This window comes from Mus caroli, unplaced genomic scaffold, assembly GCF_978045245.1.
Source record: "Mus caroli unplaced genomic scaffold, Mus_caroli_1 scaffold_9, whole genome shotgun sequence".
Classification (NCBI taxonomy): Eukaryota; Metazoa; Chordata; class Mammalia; order Rodentia; family Muridae; genus Mus; species Mus caroli.
In genome coordinates this window covers 72,598,442-72,617,876 of record NW_028227264.1, presented here as the reverse complement: position 1 = coordinate 72,617,876, position 19,435 = coordinate 72,598,442, and the positions used below count along the sequence as shown (strand labels likewise).

The window sequence follows — 19,435 nt, the reverse complement described above, 5'->3', positions numbered from 1 at the left end:
GCATGTATTATGGTGTACTACATTAACACCAAATGCTAATAACCCTGTGTATAAAGTTGAAATGTATACTTCATATTAATATAAATCAATACACAAATAAATTCATGAGTGGGAGGTTTTCTTTGTAGCAGCAGATTGATGTAAAATGTACCATGTTAGCAAATTGCCACTTGGGAACAATAATGTTAGTTTATCCATACATTATCAGAAATGTTAAAAATAAATAGTTGAAATGATGAGGAAATTGTACACACACACACACACAGTTTTTCAAGTAGTTCAGAAAGGTTTTTAAATTTGCTTTTTATTGATGCATGTGTGTGTGTGTGTGTTTGTGTGTGTGTGTGTGTGTAAAATGCAGAGGCATGAAGAGGGCCTTTGATATCTTAGAGATGGAGTTATAGGCAGCTGCGAGCCACCCAATGTGGATGCTGGGTACTGGGCACAGTTCCTCTGCAAGAGCTGAGCTGTCTTTAATGAAGGAACAGCTTCAAGCATCCATAGTAAAGCTTGCTTGAATGAAATCAAGCAATCTCTCTGTCTCCCAGAGACAGCATCACTCCAGTTGTTCTTGCCAGAAAACAGTGACTCATGGACTCTCATTTTGAAGAACATGTATTAAATAACAGTCCTGCAATCTTGGGGAAAAAATGTTAGAGCCATAAAAGCTAAGGATGTTTCAGCTTGAGGAACCTAAAGAAATGGCAATTATGCCAGCATGGAGTCCTGGACTGTGGATATGTGCTAACAGGGTTCTCTGTTATCGTGGTACCTGGACTGCAGACCATGTCACTAGGGTTCTATTAGAGGACTCCTAAAAGCTGAAAGTACTCAATGGGCTATTAGACTGTAGGCGAGTGTCAAATTATTTCCTGATTTTAATGGTTGAGTTATAGCTCTGTTAAAAAAAATCTTTTCATGCGAATGGTAAGCTGTAGCTTTTGTTGATGAAGAGAGACATCATGCTGACAAATTATTCCCAAAAGATTTCTGGAGCAATCTTTTCTGAACTTTTCTATGTTGCTACAAAAGAAAAATATGATTAGAATATCCAATGAATGTTTATGGCATGGCAGAATGGTGTTTTTATGTTACACACGTGTCAACTGTATGCAAATATTCACATATATACCATAGATAATCACATATGGATGACTGTGGGGGAGGGGGGAATTTGGAAATAAAGAACTGAGTACATGTTGGGTTAGCTAGCCAGTGAGAGGAAAGAAGGAAATAGCAAAAATAAGAAGATTTAAAAAATCTATTTGATGAAATAAATAATGTGGAGGTGGTTAGGTTTGTGAATACATGACACACTTTTAAGTACAAAAGTTAAGAAAAAAAAGGGGGGTAGACAAAGTGTAAACTATGGGTCATTTACTATGCTGTGTTTGGTCCCTGGTTTTGCATTTTTCCATCCTGCCTTACACAGGCAGCTTTTGGGTCCAAATCACGCAACAGTGTTCAATCAGGGACAATCAAGTGTGGCAATCAAGTGTGCTAGTGCTTTCTAACCATTTGATTACCCAAATCAAAATAAACTACTTTTATTTTGGAGGAAGGGAGGGTCCAGCTCTATTGAAGAGCTGAGTCAATTTTTATTGCAAGATAATTCTGCTTCCTTCGCTGAGGTTTGTTTCCTTAAGCTGCAGCACTTAGAAAACAAAGAACTCTGCTCCTTCCTGTGAGTGGGTCACATGCTGTGCAGGTGGGTCACGTGTGTGTGTGTGTGTGTGTGTGTGTGTGTGTGTTTGTGTGTGTTGGGGGAAACAGAGGCAGAGATATTTGGCTTTATGATTTTTCAAACTATTGCATTTCTTTGGATCTATATTTTAAAAATATATTTGCAATAAGAACAAGAGGTGTGTAATTGAATTCTTAAGGTATCTTGAGTAAATCAAAATCTTCTCATGTAAATAATCTCTGATTTCTTTAAAACTTTAATTATTTTCTCAGCTACAATCATAGCCAATTAGCATGGGAACACCACAGGCTCATCTCCAGGTCAATGGGGCCCACGTGAACTTCACAGGAAAGCTGACTCCTGATCGCTGCTTGTTGAGTGTTTCTTGGGAAATACCGTTTTTGTTTCTTTCCATCTATTGAAATCTCAGGGAAATAATGCTATTTATGTCCTTAAGTTTTAATCAGCAAGATCTGGCAGTATAGGAAGCTGTAAACAGCTCAAGATGTTCAAACACACTCTGAGATTTATTTAAGACAGAAAACACAACACAGCAAGATTATTAAAGACGGGATTGGAGAGTTCCGCAGAAATCTCAGGCAGAAGAAGTTGCCTCTGTAAGTGTTCTACCTTCAACCCAGATTTCAAATTAGTTCTGCTTTTCAGTTAACTCTTAAAGGAGCAAAATGGTTTAAACTATGCTTAATAAAACAAACCCCAAACCAACTGAACAACAAAACTCCTTATGCCACCTACACTAGACAATATACATTCTTCTTTGAATCCCACAATAGTCTCCTGGCATAAAGCAGATGAGATCTCACACTCTCATTTACAAATATAAGACAGTCAAATCATTTGTGAAGATCAGAGTGCACAAAGATAGAACCAGCAGTGTCCCCAGAACACTGGGAAATGTCATGCCTTCAACCTATACAGACAAAACCTGTAAAACAAGGCATTTTACACACAACAAAGGTAAATTCAAAATGTCTTTTGTTCAAGTACCTAGAAGGTACAGTGTCCTTGCTGTATGCAAGCTTTCCAGGATCGCCTGTAATGTTTTGTTAAAGGTGAGATTGTGTTGGAACACAGGAATTCCCTCTGGGCCAGCCATGACCATCCCCATCACACAGCAGAAGCTGTAGTTACCTAGAGAAAGTAAGGTCTTGTAGTCACGGCAGCAAACAGGACAGAGCCACTAGAGAGCAGAAAGAGCACTGACTCATGGGATCTCACTTGGGATTTCAGCCATCCCTCCCTTCTACCCTTGCTGCATGTGATCTTGATGGAGGGGCTGGGATACTGTGGACTTCAGGCTCTCATCTGCCTCAAGTTATTCCACAGTGTATGGAACAGCAGCTTCAGGCTCCCTCTGGCGCCATGCAGATGTCAATGCTTTATGTGGATCAAAATACCTCCAAGGGATGGTCATTAAATTACCTTGTATGAGGTGATTATTATGGATTTTCCTCTCAGGAATGTCCTTAAAAATTAAGCCATAAGTAGGAGAGTTTTTTCCCTTAAGGCTGTGAAACATATACAATGATAGATATGTTTCACAAAAATCTTTATGCTAAATTCCATTTTCAAAAACAAAATTACAGGAGATTTGATCTATAAAAAATGTGACATTCAGGATATGGATTAGATTACTTTGCAAGTGGTGGAACATGCCTGTTTCAAATGTTTCCAAAAGGCATGGGGTGGGACATGTCTGTGTCAAGTGTTTCCAAAAGGCAGGGAACTAGTGTACGCTATTACCGGATGATTGAATTGTTAAAGCATGATCTTTTAAAAATTGTTCTGAAAAGTTTGAACTACTTTTGCTGGACTAGCTTCAAATGTAAATTTAAAAGAATAATTTTAAGACTGGTTTATATGTAGAGATACTTCTACATTTTTTTCTGGCTTTGCTTCATATAAAATAAATGTGTGTTTTGTTATTAGGATAGTAATGCTGTTACTTGACATTAATTTAGTGGCCACAGAGAACATAACGTGCTACCATTAATTCTATACAATGAGATATCTAAATATTTAAACTTGTATATTAGTATTTAAAAGGCTATCAATGTAATCCTAGTATCAATCACAAAGAGGTGGTATATTTTGAATCTCTATGTTCCTTGGATCAGAAGTTCAATTCTTTTCAATCATTCGTATATTTTAAAAAAAATATGACAGAAGAAAATATAAGATAAAACAAGAAACTATCACATCAAAGTTGGATAAGGCCAAGCAAGAGAAAAAAATCTAAGGTGAAGAAACGACACAAGAATAAGAGATCTATTTGTCCACACACTCAGGAATCCCTTCAAAAACCTAAACTGGAAGCCATAAGATATACGCAGAGGACATGGTGCAGGTATGTGCAGGTCTCCTACATGCTGCTTCAATCAGAGATTCAGTTATATCTATAACAGAAAATGTGTCTGGAAGTTTGTCATATAAGCAACAGGAATTTGTAACAGAGACAAAACAGTGAAGAATCATTGGAAATTTGTTCCTCTAGGGGCCAGAGTGAAGGCTCAGAGGTTGAAACTATTTACTGCTCTTGCAAAGGACCTGAGTTTAGTTCCCAGCCCCCCAGGAGGTGACTCACAAGGATCTGTAACTATAGTTCCAAGGGTCTGACTGTCTCCTGACTTCTGGAACATTGGCCTCTCCATGCTAATATGGTATACACACACACACACACACACACACACACACACACACACACAGTCAATCATCAAAGTTTTAAATAAGACATTTTATTCTCTGTGTGATTTTAAATATATTAACTTATAATGAACATAGAATGACCTCATCTGTAAACATGATTACATCACTCACCTGTCCCTCCCATGTCCCCTCATCCATCCCTTCCCATGCTACTCCAACTCTCACTCAAATTGGTAGCTTCTTTATTATTATTGTCATTACACACATACAAGCAAATACATAAATATATAAATCCTGCTAAGTCCATTTGGTGTAGCTTATGTGCACATAGTTTCAGGGCTGACCGTGTTTCATTTAATTTTTTTATATTCAAAGCCAATATACTTCCTAAGAATATTGATCTATTTAGTAAAATTTTAAATTCTCTACCATTAAATACAAAATTAATATTCTTTGCTGTTAACTTTGGCAGTAGCAGCATTGGGGCTCATTTAAATTCTGCTTCAACTAAAATCTTCATGATAACAGTCTGGCTGAGTGTAACCACACTTGCTTTTACACCAGGGACTCAAGCTACTTGTGAACATTGATGTCATTTTTTAATTGTAAATAAAATGTTTCAAAGTGTGCATTTTTTCCTAAGATCAAAATTTAATGAAGCAATATAAAACAGAACTGGATTTTCTGTGTCTAGACTATCAGGGAGTCTTTAAAAAGATGCCTCTGTTCCTAGTAACATGTACTAAGAGACTTAATTCTGACTCCTTAAGAAACTGAGTGTTGGTAGGGTCAATTTTAAGTATTTCAGAGTTAGTCAAGAACTACTTAGACAAGAGACAGCAGCTGGTAAGATCAACTGAAGGCTGTGGCACTGGGGAGAAACAGTGAAACTGAGTTATCTTTGGACCAACTAGTTTGGTTGCCTGGAAGTTAGGGCTACTGAGAAAATGGAAGTTCTGGGGTGACTTGAAAGGAGGCCTGAATAGCTCAGAGGGACCTGGGACCCAAGATGGCTCCCTCACCTGCTCCTGCAGTCAGAGCCCTCCCAGGCAGGTACCTCTCCTCTGGCAGGGAAGGTGCCTGGATGTCTGGAGCTGGAAATGGGGTCTGTCCCAGAAGCTGTGTTGCTTCTCTGAAACCCTATAGGTGGAACAACAATATGAACTAACCAGTACCCACAGAGCTCATGTCTCTAGCTGCATATGTAGCAGAAGATGGCCCAGTCAGCCATCATTGGGAAGAGAGGCCCCTTGGTATTGCAAACTTTATATGCCTCAGTACAGGGGAACGCTAGAGCCAAGAAGTGGGAGTGGGTGGGTAGGGGAGCAGGGTATGGGGAGGGTATAGGGAACTTTTGGGATAGCATTTGAAATGTAAATAAAGAAAATATCTAATAAAAAAAGAATCAAAGAATCAAAAAAAAAAAAAAGAAAAGAAAAAAAAAAGAAAGAAAGGAGGCCTGAGAATTTGTGAAGTGAAGACATTATTTAGTGAGTCTGATAAATGCAGCAGGGTCCTTCTTTTCCTTGGAAGGAGGAGAGTTTGTATCAAGTGCTCAGTCTAAAGTAAATTAATTCTGAGATTGTAACAGCACTATGGCAGCCATCCCATAACTCCTTTAAAGAATGGAGCAGCAAATTCCCTTGTGTGTTGGAAATGTTGCCCACTGAATGGCTTTAGCTGCCACTTCCTGCAGGAATTGGGTCTTTCAAAGGGAGATGCCTTGCTTAAGGTCAAGTTACCTCTTCCTGCATTCTCCTTTCTGTTTAATCCTTACAGCATGCAGGTACCACCTCAGCTCTGGCTTCAGTCTGCTAAGCAGATGCATCCCAGCATCTCCAAAAGTCTAATACTCGTGCATCTTGCTCTTTGTCCTCACAAAGATGTTTTCAAAAAAAACCCTCCTCCCAAGGATCAGGAGAGATGCTTAATTGCTAAGAGCAATGGCTGCTCTTCCAGAGGATTAGGTTCAAATCTTAGCACCCACGTGGTAGCTTACAACCATCTATAACTCTAGTTCCAGTGACCTGAAAACCTTTCCTAGTCTCCATGGGTACCAGCATGCACTTGATGCATGGAAAAACATGCAAGTAAACACTCACACACGTAACATGTATGTGGGTGCATGTGTGTGTGCATGTTTGTGTATGTGTATTTAAACTCCATTCTACCCAAGAATGAAAAAATTTTCTATGAATCTCAGTTAATTTTCTCAAGAAGCAGCCAACTAATATTATGAAACAGCCTGCTCTCCTTTTGCTCCATCCTTCTCTATCTCCCCTCTATCCTATCTATCTATCTATCTATCTATCTATCTATCTATCTATCTATCTATCTATCTATCATCTATCTTTGTCATCTATCGTTTATCTTCATCTGTCATCTATCTATCTTCATTATTTACCATTTATCTGTCTATTTATCATCTTACATGGATTATCTCTCTTTTATCTATCTATTATTTTCCTACCATATGTCCAGTTTTACATAAACTATAATTTATGCCTGGAATTAGTCAATTAATATTAGCATCTCACTATTTCAGCCATGTCTTCTACACTCCTGACATTATTCTTTTGAGAGAAAGCTAATAATGAGAGAGCCATTCCAAATCTGAAACTTAGTGATAATGGGGGTAACACAAAGAAAATTTCCACACAGAAACTGAAAATAAAGGAGAGTCAATGAAGCTACCCCCTCCATACATATAGGAGAAGCAGGGCAGCCTGCCAACTGGGATAAATGGCATCTGTCACTTATGGGGAAATGGCATCTTCAAGCCTATCTTCAGTTCTCATCAGGAGAATAGCACAGGAAGGAACTTGAATACTTAGAGGAAATATTTGATCATGAAAGAAAAACTATTAGAGAAAAGCACCGAGCACAATTCTGTCAATTTTCTGGTGCGAACCTGCATGCAGCGCAATGTTGATGAATCACAACCCCACTGTGTCATCTTCAGGACAAAAGCACAACCTATTGTATAAGAAATATTTATCAAACAAAACGGAAGACAAGGAAAGAGGAGAGCAGGAGCCTTAAACTTCTAGAGCATTTCAAATGCCAGGAAAACAAAACAAAACAAAACAAAACAAATTAGCACCTCTGCCGGGCCCTGAGCTGTGGAGAGGCATGTGTAGGACAGCTTGCATTTAATTCAAACCATTATGGGAAAGAATTAGTTCTATAGTGAGGTCAAGGCAGCAGGACATTTCTCTTCAAGACTAAAAATAAAACTGCCTCCAGGCATGTGGGTTAAATTCCACAGCATTTTGAAACAATTATCAAAGACATTAAATATGGATAAAGATGGATGGAAAACACACTGCAAACCCACATAACAATTCTGGAGGGAAGAAAGTCCTACCCCAGGTTAACCATGATCTGCGAGAGGGAGAGAAACAGATGTTTAAGGCTGGTTTTCCTCTCTGGAATGCCATCCCTACAGCAATCTTCAAATTAGTATTCACACAAAGAGGAAACCACAGCTTTCCAAACACCCTTTGGAAGAATGAGAGGGGCCATTCTTTTTTATTATTTAATATTTTTTAATTATATATTTTATTTATTTACATTTCAAATATTATACTCTTTCCTGGTTTCTCCTCCAAAAACCCCCATCCCATCCCCCTCCCCCTGCTTCTGTGAGGGTGTTCCACCCACACCCCCAACCCCCCTTCCCTGTCCTGGTGTTCCCCTACACCAGGGCATCAAGCCTTCACAGGACCAATGGTCTTTCCTCCCACTGATATCAAACAAGGCTATCCTTTGCTATATATGCAGCTAGAGCCATGGGTTGCTCCATGTGTACTCTTTGGTTGGTGGTTTAGTCCTTGGGCGCTCTGGTGGGTCCGGTTGGTTGATATTGTTGTTCTTCCTATGGGGTTGCAAACCCCTTCAGCTCCTTCAGACCTTTCTTTAACTCCTCCATTGAGAAAACCCTGTGCTCAGTCCAATGGTTGGCTGTGAGCATCTCCTCTATATTTGTCAGGCTCTAGCAGAGCCTCTCAGGAGACAGCTATATCAGGCTCCTGTCAGCAAGCACTTGTTGGTATCCACAATAGTGTCTTTGGTGACTTTATATAGGATGGATCTCCAGGTGGAACAGTCTCTGGATGGCCTTTCCTTCAGTCTCTGCTCCACACTTTGTGTCTGTATTTGCTCCAGTATTTTGTTCCTGAAAGGGGATTCTTAACAGCGGGTGACCCGCCCCCTCCCCCAGAGCTCCCAGGGACTAAATCATCAACCAAAGAGTACACAAGGAGGAACTCAAGGCTTCAGCCACATATGTAGCAGAGGATGTCCTTGTGGGACATCAATGAGAGGAGAAGCCCTTGGCCTAGTGAAGGTTCAATGCCCCAGTGCAGGGGAATGCCTGGCCAGGGAAGCTGGAGTGAGTAGGTTAGTGAGCAGGGGGAGGGGGGATGGGATAGGGGGATTTTTGGAGGGGAAATGAGGAAAAGGGATAAAATTTGAAATGTAAATAAGGAAAATATTCAATAAGAAAGAAAGAAAGAAAGAAAGAAAGAAAGAAAGAAAGAAAGAAAGAAAGAAAGGAAGGAAGAAAGAAGAAAGGAAGGAAGAAAGAAAGAAAGAGCAGGTGTGTGATTGGAATTGAGGATCACTAAAGTCCTTAGATTTGAGGCATGGTGCTGAAGCGGGTCCCTCAGCATCCAGGACTTTATCCTTTCTTTTCATGTTGGTTGGCATCTAGATGAGAAGAAAAGATAAGAGCTGCAGGCACCACAGTGCCTCTTACCCATCCTCTTATCGCAAGACTTTGGAGGAGTAATTTGATGGATGCTTTTCAACTTAGAGGTCGTGAGTTTAAACTGTGTCTCAGTGGATTACAAACAAAAGAGTGGCAGTCTATGAGCAACCCTTGATGGTGACACCCTTGCTCCTTCTTGTCCATTCTGCTACCACGATTGTGCTCTTTCTTTTGCTTCTCCCAGAGACACAAAGGGGAATAGAACTGTCATCACAAGTATCCCCCCCTCACCCCCAGCCTTTGTGCCAAAGAAATGTGAGAAATGAGAAAGGCAAACTGGATTCATCTTGAATGCCCAGATAGTGTTATTCTCCCACAATACGGTTCTCAGATCGTTATGAGGTTTATTGACATAGAAACCAGGCTGCCTTATAAGCAAATGTTATGGCTTATCTTCTATAAGGCATTTTGCAAAGGGAAACAGAGTTAGTGAGGATTTAATTGTAAACCATGGATAATTTCATAAGATATAGTGTGATTTTTATTTCTTTTTGTTTTGGTAAATCATTCCTCATATATGTAAATTCTTCACTATTTTTATTTTAATGAATTAGTATTAATATTTTATTTTCTCCTATACCATTATAATGATATGGTTAGCTATTTTGTCTAAATGAATAGATGCTATATTTTCCTTAATGGCCTATTAGAATTCCTGATATTTTGTTATCACAGATACTTCTACTTGCTTGTAATTTTGTTGCCCATACATTCTATTAATAATTAAATAATAAAAAGGAAAACATCAAGTCACCTAGAGAAAAGCAGTAAAATAAATATTAAAGGGAAACTCCAGAATGGCTTGGGAATGCCCACAAATTTCTGGAATTTGGCCACACATAGAGTGGCCCTGCCATTGTGACGTCGGAGGTCAGAGGGTATAAGGACTTAGGACTGTGTCCTGTGTTACTGCAGTCAAGGGTAAAAGTTGAGGCTGGAGTTGTCCTTAACATGTTACTTTAATAAATGCCTCTTAGTGTCATGTCCAGGTTCCTGAGTATGTATATCAGAAACTACCTTTTCCAAACAATACCCAGAAACATGAAGTCTGTCCTAGGAATGGTAATGTGGTATCTTATGATTAATTTTTGATCTTAGGGGGCATTAAAATTGTTAGGTAGGTATATATTATGACATTTTCAACACAACATACAAACACACACATACATATACACAGAGAGATACACTAACTTAGATAAAATACATTCACACATATATACCCATACAGACACATGTTGATACATATACACCTACACACATTGACACATAAACATAGACACATACACACATGACATGTGCACACACATGTACATACACTAGCTCAGACACACAAACACACCACACACACACGAATACACTTTGTTCATACTGATACCCTTCACTAAACAGCACCTTCTACTTTCATGACATATATAGACTGAGATGGAAGAATATATACTTATAGCTATAAGAACATATATTTATATGTATATGAAAGAAAAGATGATGTTTTATTTTTCTTTCTTTTCTTGAGCCCCCCTTCTTTACACCACTTACTCCTCCCACAGTTCTTCCCCTGATATCACATATTATTGCTTAAACCAGAGACAATTATCGACAGCATATGTGAAACAAACTGAAGCCACACATCCAGTCAATGGTAAACCTGAAGTCATTTTGAATGCTTTGGTCAGTGACATGTAAATACTGAAAACCAAGCTATTCATTTATAAGAACCTCTTATGCCAGGAACCTTGTGCTGGGAATAGAAATAGCATCTCAAAGAATCCTTTTCATGTCAATGAGTACATTGAAACACCGCCATTCTAACATATCTGTGGCTACTGGGAAAAGGACGTTTGCATCAGACCCTGAGTGCTACCATTTATCATTTACCGGAGTCTAAGATCATTTCTGGTACAGCAGAGCAGCAAAAATAATCCCAGACCAGAGAAGAAAGGAAAATGATCAGCTGTAATCTTTGGTTGCAAAGCATAAAAATATTCATGCTCGTGCTTAAAATTCCTTCATTTTCTCCCATGTTTATTGTAACTAATCCTGCCAGCCTGTTAGGTTTTCAACCGTGCGATCTATGGAATAGATCAGCTGTGGAAGTCTCCTCTCCACATGCCACTAGCCTCTGTCCCTTTCTTCCCAGATGGAAATGATGCTCATTGGAACATAAACAGATATAAAAGGGCTTCCACCCTGCACTGTGTAACCTCATGAGCCATTGCCTGTGGCCTTTTAGCATATTACAAACACAGACACACAGATCCATATCCCAGGCACACCTGTAGATTTAATAAAATAGCACCGATCCTCATGGCTTCGCTGACTTCCAGACTGTACATCAGCTGCGGGAAGCGGGGAGGGCTCTGGTTGTTGGGAGGTAGCACCTCGATGTACACTGTGCAGATGGAGTGCCTACACAGAGAGAAGAGAGATAGGTGTTTAATGATGCACACTATTCTGAAAGTTAGAATGCATTTTTTAAATTTATTTGTTTGCCGGGTTTACGGGACAAGGAAAATTCAGCTTTTATAGGAAGCAGTAAAATCGTGAACGAACAAAACAGTAAAAGTTACTACCAAAATATAATGCCTTTGTGAATTAGCTTAGTAACAGAAAAAAAATTGCCTCTAGTACCTGTTTCTACAACTTAGATTAATAATATTAAGAAGTAGAGGCTACAAAGGACAGCTAAGAAATTAACTTGCCTCAACTGATAGTCCTATTTGTCTTTAACAGCAAAGAAAAGCAAGCAAGCAAACAAACAAACAAAATCTTTCTGTAAACACCTGGTAGTAAAACTTGCCTTTCAGGCTCTCTTCCAATTAAACCTGGTAAATTAGTACTTATTAATTCAACATATAGCCACACATATGAATATACATATGTGCATATAAATGCATGCATACAGGTACACACACACCCATGTGCATATATACACAGACACACATATGGTACAGACATACATAAAACACACACATATGATATATATATATATACATATATATGTATACACATACATATATACATATGTAGATTGCAGATGTACACATACATACTCTATATATGTAAATACACACTCACATACACACACACACACATATATATATATATATATATATATATATATATATAGAGAGAGAGAGAGAGAGAGAGAGAGAGAGAGAAAGTCCTACACAGAAACAAGAGGTTGTAGTTTGTTAGTTCTGCCTCTGGTATCATGTACTATGAATTTTTGTTGTATGTCAAAATCAAAGTAATCCATGGGTGAATTTGTGGTAATAAAACTGGAAATGTTTTACATTTTTGAGTGTAAAATGAAAAGCCAAAAATTGCTTTTAGTTAAAGCCCATATTGAGGGGGAGTTTTCATGAAAGAAATAAAGTCACTTTATTATCATAAGTAAGTTTTTTTTTTACTATTTCATATCAATTCTTTTTTTATTTATTTATTTATTTATTTATTTATTTATTTATTTATTTATTTATTTTATTCATTCATGTTTTTCTCTTCTTTCTTTTTTTTTTTTTTTCCTGTGGGAATTTTGTTTGTTTCTTTTTTTTTTTTTTTTTAATATTTTTATTACATATTTTCCTCAATTACATTTCCAATACTATCCCAAAAGTCCCCCATAGCGCCCCCCACTTCCCTACCCACCCATTCCCATTCTTTTGGCCCTGGCATTCCCCTATATTGGGGCATATAAAGTTTGCAAGTCCAATGGGCCTCTCTTTCCATTGATGGCCGACTAGGCCATCTTTCGATACATATGCAGCTAGAGACAAGAGCTCCAGGGTTCTGGTCAGTACATCATGTTGTTCCAACAATAGGGTTGCAGATCCCTTTAGCTCCTTGGGTACTTTCTCTAGCTTCTCCATTGGGAGCCCTGTGATACATCCAATAGCTGACTGTGAACATCCACTCCTGTGTTTGCTAGGCCCCGGCATCGTCTCACAAGAGACAGCTATATTTGGGTCCTTTCAGCAAGATCTTACTAGTGTATGCAATGGTGCCAGCGTTTAGAAGCTGATTATGGGACGGATCCCTGGATACAGCAGTCTCTAAATGGTCCATCCTTTCATCACAGCTACGAACTTTGTCTCTGTAACTCCTTCCCTGGGTGTTTTGTTCCCAATTCTAAGAAGGTGCACAATGTCCACACTTTGGTCTTCATTCTTCTTGAGTTTCATGCGTTTATCAAATTGTATCTTATATCTTGGGTATCCTAAGTTTTGGGCTAATATCCACTTATCAATGAATACATATTGTGTGAGATCTTTTGTGATTGTGTTACTTCACTCAAGATGATGCCCTCCAGGTCCATCCATTTGGCTAGGAATTTCATAAATTCATTCTTTTTAATAGCTGAGTAGTACTCCATTGTGTAAATGTACCATAATTTCTGTATCCATTCCTCTGTTGAGGGACATCTGGGTTCTTTCCAGCTTCTGGCTATTATAAATAGGGCTGCTATGAACATAGTGGAGCATGTGTCCTTTTTACCGGTTGGGACATCTTCTGGATATATGCCCAGGAGAGGTATTGCTGGATCCTCCGGAAGTACTATGTCCAATTTTCTGAGGAAACGCCAGACTGATTTCCAGAGTGGTTGTACAAGATTGCAATCCCACCAACAATGGAGGAGTGTTCCACTTTCTCCACATCCTCGCCAGCATCTGCTGTCACCTGAATTTTTGATCTTAGCCATTCTGACTGGTGTGAGGTGGAATCTCAGGGTTGTTTTGATTTGCATTTCCCTGATGATTAAGGATGTTGAACATTTTTTCAGGTGCTTCTCTGCCATTCGGTATTCCTCAGGTGAGAATTCTTTGTTCAGTTCTGAGCCCCATTTTTTAATGGGGTTATTTGACTTTCTGGAGTCCACCTTCTTGAGTTCTTTATATATATTGGATATTAGTCCCTTATCTGATTTAGGATAGGTGAAGATCCTTTCCCAATCTGTTGGTGGTTTTTTTGTCTTATTGATGGTGTCTTTAGCCTTGCAGAAGCTTTGTAGTTTCATGAGGTCCCACTTGTCAATTCTCGATCTTACAGCACAAGCCATTACTGTTCTATTCAGGAATTTTTCCCCTGTGCCCATATCTTCAAGGCTTTTCCCCACTTTCTCCTCTATAAGTTTCAGTGTCTCTGGTTTTATGTGAAGTTCCTTGATCCACTTAGACTTGACCTTAGTACAAGGAGATAGGAATGGATCGATTCGCATTCTTCTACATGTTAACAACCAGTTGTGCCAGCACCATTTGTTGAAAATGCTGTCTTTCTTCCACTGGATGTTTTTAGCTCCCTTGTCGAAGATCAAGTGTCCATAGGTGTGTGGATTCATTTCTGGGTCTTCAATTCTATTCCATTGGTCTATTTGTCTGTCACTATACCAGTACCATGCAGTTTTTATCACAATTGCTCTGTAGTAGAGCTTTAGGTCCGGCATGGTGATTCCACCAGAGGTTCTTTTATCCTTGAGGAGAGTTTTTGCTATCCTAGGTTTTTTGTTATTCCAGATGAATTTGCAGATTGCACTTTCTAATTCGTTGAAGAATTGATTTGGAATTTTGATGGGGATTGCATTGAATCTGTAGATTGCTTTTGGCAAGATAGCCATTTTTACAATGTTGATCCTGCCAATCCATGAGCATGGGAGATCTTTCCATCTTCTGAGATCTTCTATAATTTCTTTCTTCAGAGACTTGAAGTTTTTATTATACAGATCTTTCACTTCCTTAGTTAGAGTCACGCCAAGATATTTTATATTATTTGTGACTATTGAGAAGGGTGTTGTTTCCCTAATTTCTTTCTCAGCCTGTTTATTCTTTGTGTAGAGAAAGGCCATTGATTTGTTTGAGTTAATTTTATATCCAGCTACTTCACCGAAGCTGTTTATCAGGCTTAGGAGTTCTCTGGTGGAATTTTTAGGGTCACTTATATATACTATCATATCATCTGCAAAGAGTGATATTTTGACTTCATCTTTTCCAATTTGTATCCCTTTGATCTCCTTTTGTTGTCGAATTGCTCTGGCTAGGACTTCAAGTACAATGTTGAATAGGTATGGAGAAAGTGGACAGCCTTGTCTAGTCCCTGATTTTAGAGGGATTGCTTCAAGCTTCTCACCATTTACTTTGATGTTGGCTACTGGTTTGCTGTAGATTGCTTTTATCATGTTTAGGTATGGGCCTTGAATTCCTGATCTTTCCAAGACTTTTATCATGAATGGGTGTTGGATCTTGTCAAATGCTTTTTCCGCATCTAAGGAGATGACCATGTGGTTTTTGTCTTTGAGTTTGTTTATATACTGGATTACGTTGATGGATTTCCGTATATTGAACCATCCCTGCATCCCTGGGATGAAACCTACTTGGTCAGGATGGATGATTGTTTTGATGTGTTCTTGGATTCGGTTAGCAAGAACTTTATTGAGGATTTTTGCATCAATATTCATAAGGGATATTGGTCTGAAGTTTTCTATCTTTGTTGGGTCTTTTTGTGGTTTAGGTATCAGAGTAATTGTGGCTTCATAGAATGAGTTGGGTAGAGTACCTTCTGTTTCTATTTTGTGGAATAGTTTGTGAAGAACTGGGATTAGATCTTCTTTGAAGGTCTGATAGAACTCTGCACTAAACCCATCTGGTCCTGGGCTTTTTTTAGTTGGGAGACTATTAATGACTGCTTCTATTTCTTTGGGGGATATAGGGCTGTTTAGATCATTAACCTGATCTTGATTCAGCTTTGGTACCTGGTATCTGTCTAGGAACTTGTCCATTTCATCCAGGTTCTCCAGTTTTGTTGAGTATAGCCTTTGGTAGAAGGATCTGATGGTGTTTTGGATGTCTTCAGGATCTGTTGTTATGTCTCCTTTTTCATTTCTGATTTTGTTAATTAGGATGCTTTCCCTGTGCCCTCTAGTGAGTCTGGCTAAGGGTTTATCTATCTTGTTGATTTTCTCAAAGAACCAGCTCCTTGATTGGTTGATTCTTTGAATAGTTTTTCTTGTTTCCACTTGGTTGATTTCACCCCTGAGTTTGATTATTTCCTGCCGTCTACTCCTCTTGGGTGAATTTGCTTCCTTTTGTTCTAGTGCTTTTAGGTGTGTTGTCAAGCTGCTAATGTGTGCTCTCTCTAGTTTCCTTTTGGAGGCACTCAGAGCTATGAGTTTTCCTCTTAAAAATGCTTTCATTGCGTCCCATAAGTTTGGGTATGTTGTGGCTTCATTTTCATTGAACTCTAAAAAGTCCTTAATTTCTTTCTTTATTCCTTCCTTGACCAAGGTATCATTGAGAAGAGTGTTGTTCAGTTTCCACGTGAAGGTTGGCTTTCTATTATTTATTTTGTTATTGAAGATCAGCCTTAGTCCATGGTGATCTGATAGGATGCATGGGACAATTTCAATATTTTTATATCTGTTGAGGCCTGTTTTGTGACCAATTATGTGGTCAATTTTGGAGAAGGTACCATGAGGTGCTGAGAAGAAGGTATATCCTTTTGTTTTAGGATAGAATGTTCTGTAGATATCTGCCAGATCCATTTGATTCATAATTTCTGTTAGTTTCACTGTGTCCCTGTTTAGTTTCTGTTTCCATGATCTGTCCTCATATCAATTCTTTTAGCATCTTTGAACTCTGAATTTTTTTGACAATGAAAACTGAAGCTGCAGATGTTTGAGGCTAATAAAAAATATTGTTAAAATGGATAAATGAGAGGCATGAGTTTACAGAGCTGGTCTACCTAGAAATGCATATGATATTTTAATGAAATGTTATGTGTGCTCTAAAATATAGGTCTTATGAACTACTTTTTAAAAAAATTATATTTTTTAAATGTGAAAAGTTTTAGTGGAAATTGCTATTTGGGGGCTAGATTTTTCTTAAAGTAGTACAGAATCCTTTTTATAATCTATTCTAATGTATTTATATACTTGTACCAATGTACTCTTTATAATGTATTCTGTATTTTTCTAGGATAGCTAACTCATTTTTCTTTTTAGAATTTTTCAATGCAGACCGCAAGCACTGAGATGTGGCTGGTAGCTCCTCCATTTGTAATATGCATGGGTGCAGGCTACTGAGTTCTGTGTAGACAGATCACATACGCTATTAAGCATTTATATTAAATTGGGAGACGCTTTAAGAGATTTATAACTTGCATTCATTGCAATACTGTCCCAAAGTAAACTCATTTGAAATTAAAATACATCAGAGTTTTATAATCAGTCAAAGTGTCTGAATTCATTCTGATCTTTGGTTTATATTTTGTGAAAGTACTCTCACAAAAAGAGTGAATAGTTTTTCCTTATATCTCCTATTGATATATATTCACATGGAGATATGAACAAAATAGTGAAATAATTAGATGACTTTATCATGAAAATTTAGCATTTAAGGGTAAATTAAAATGAGTTAAAGCAGCAGTTCTCAGCCTGTGGGCCACTCCACTCTGGCAAACCCTTTATCTCAAAAAATATTTACATTATGACTCATAACAGCAGCAAAATTGTAGCTACGAGGGAGCAACAAAAATGGTGGGTAGGGAAGTGGGGGGCGCTATGGGGGACTTTTGGGATAGCATTGGAAATGTAATTGAGGAAAATATGTAATAAAAATATTAAAAATAAAAAAAATGATTTTATAGTTGGGGGTCACCACCAGATGCGACAGCATACTAGAGCGTCGCATCATTCGGAAGGGTGAGAGCCACTCAGTTAACATAGTAACACGTCATTCTTTATAAGCTTGTCAATATTCATACAGAACCCAAGTAACAGAAAGGTAGTTCTAGTGCTAATGAGTCCCATTCCTATGGTGTCAGTGAAGGGATTTTTATCCCTATCCTGGGTTCATGTACCTCACAGCATGCTTGCCAGTAGTCACAGGTAAGTCTCAGAAATCTGACTTGTTTTTGAGTCTGACTACCGAACCTAGGTCAGTTTGGACCTTTCATCTCTGAGAGTCATGAGTTTATGCGATCCTGTCTCAGTCTCTTGAGCATTGGATTAGAGCTGTAATCCACCACACCCAGACCTATAGTCAGGTTTGTAGCCAGATGATGTTTACGTAGGCATTTGTTGCCCCTTCCACTCTGTTACTTTGAGCTGAGACAGAGGGCAACTCTGGTCCAGTGTGCCTTCTTTGATTTGCTCTCCCGTTTCTCTCTCTGGTCCTTTCTGTCATAATCCAAGGGGTGGGATTCCTAGTCATGCTTCCAACACCGCCCCCCCCCCCCCTTGTCTCTCAGGGTTGCTTGGGGAAGATCATTGTTCAGATTTCATCTTTTCCATCTTGGCACTTTGCTGTGGCGTGTTTAATAAGTACCAGTCTTTTTGAGGGTTACTGCCTTTTAAAATGAGATCTCCTCTTTATCCCTGATGTCAGCACAGTGTCAGGGTAAGCTTTCTTGCCATTGAATGCCTACAGCATTAACAATAAAATGATGACTTAATGCTGTAATAAACAGCAGTAATTCAGCAGCATAGTTTAAGCACACAGTAAAACAGGACAGTCGCTAGGTAAATAATATTTTATGTGAGTATTTCATATTTACATTTATAGCCGGTCCTAAACGCATAAACCCAAGTTTCTTCCTATTCATATTTTATTTTTGTAATAGGGCAAGTATGATGCAAATAACTTTCCATTTATAAAACTGGAAATCATGAGGCCTTATTATTCTCATGTTGTAGAAGAAAGGTCAAAGCAGTACAAAAGAGGCATCTCATTTCTAAGACAGTCTTAGGACTTAAAAAGTCACATTGAATCACCCCATTTAAATAGCTAGGTTTATAATTTTAAATAATTACAAAGATTAAGTGACTGAATTAAAGTTACCAAGGTCATTAACAACTTCAAATGCAGTCAAAAGTTTCTGAACTTTTTAGATCTCATAAGAACAGATTTTTGTGAAGCATATTGGAGTTTTTTCTTTGTTTATTTGTTTTGTTTTTCATCTGATGGTTATGAACATTAAAGGTCCTTGTATTGTTATAAAGGATGCTGTCTTGTACAAAATCCTAGTACCAAGCAAGTCTTGGCCTCAGATTACAAAATTCTAATATTTAATTACCTATGTTGTAACTGAAACTTCACCTATGATGAAAGTGTATTTCTTTATTTTAAGGAGCAAATAAAATATGCATAAGGAAGAGCCAGAATGATAGACCTAATGTATTTTGACCTGGGAAAGTCATAATTTATAAAAAGATAAAAGAGCCTAACTTTCTAATTCTTTAAATAATAACCAGTATGCACGTCAGCTTGTATATCGTGCTTATTGCTATATTGTGGGCTACATTACTATGTGTTTCTACGATAAAG

General features: G+C 38.2%; 1 protein-coding gene across 3 annotated transcripts in view; it reads right to left on the bottom strand.

Moving 5' to 3' along the window:
* Positions 1-19,435, bottom strand: part of Pcdh15 (protocadherin related 15) — a 933,441-nt gene that overhangs the window by 269,180 nt on the left and 644,826 nt on the right. For all 3 annotated transcript variants that reach the window (XM_085842876.1, XM_085842877.1, XM_085842878.1), the window contains one exon: positions 11,396-11,528. In XM_085842876.1, the coding sequence (XP_085699002.1) occupies positions 11,396-11,528 (133 nt within the window). The remainder of the gene's footprint in view (positions 1-11,395; positions 11,529-19,435) is intronic.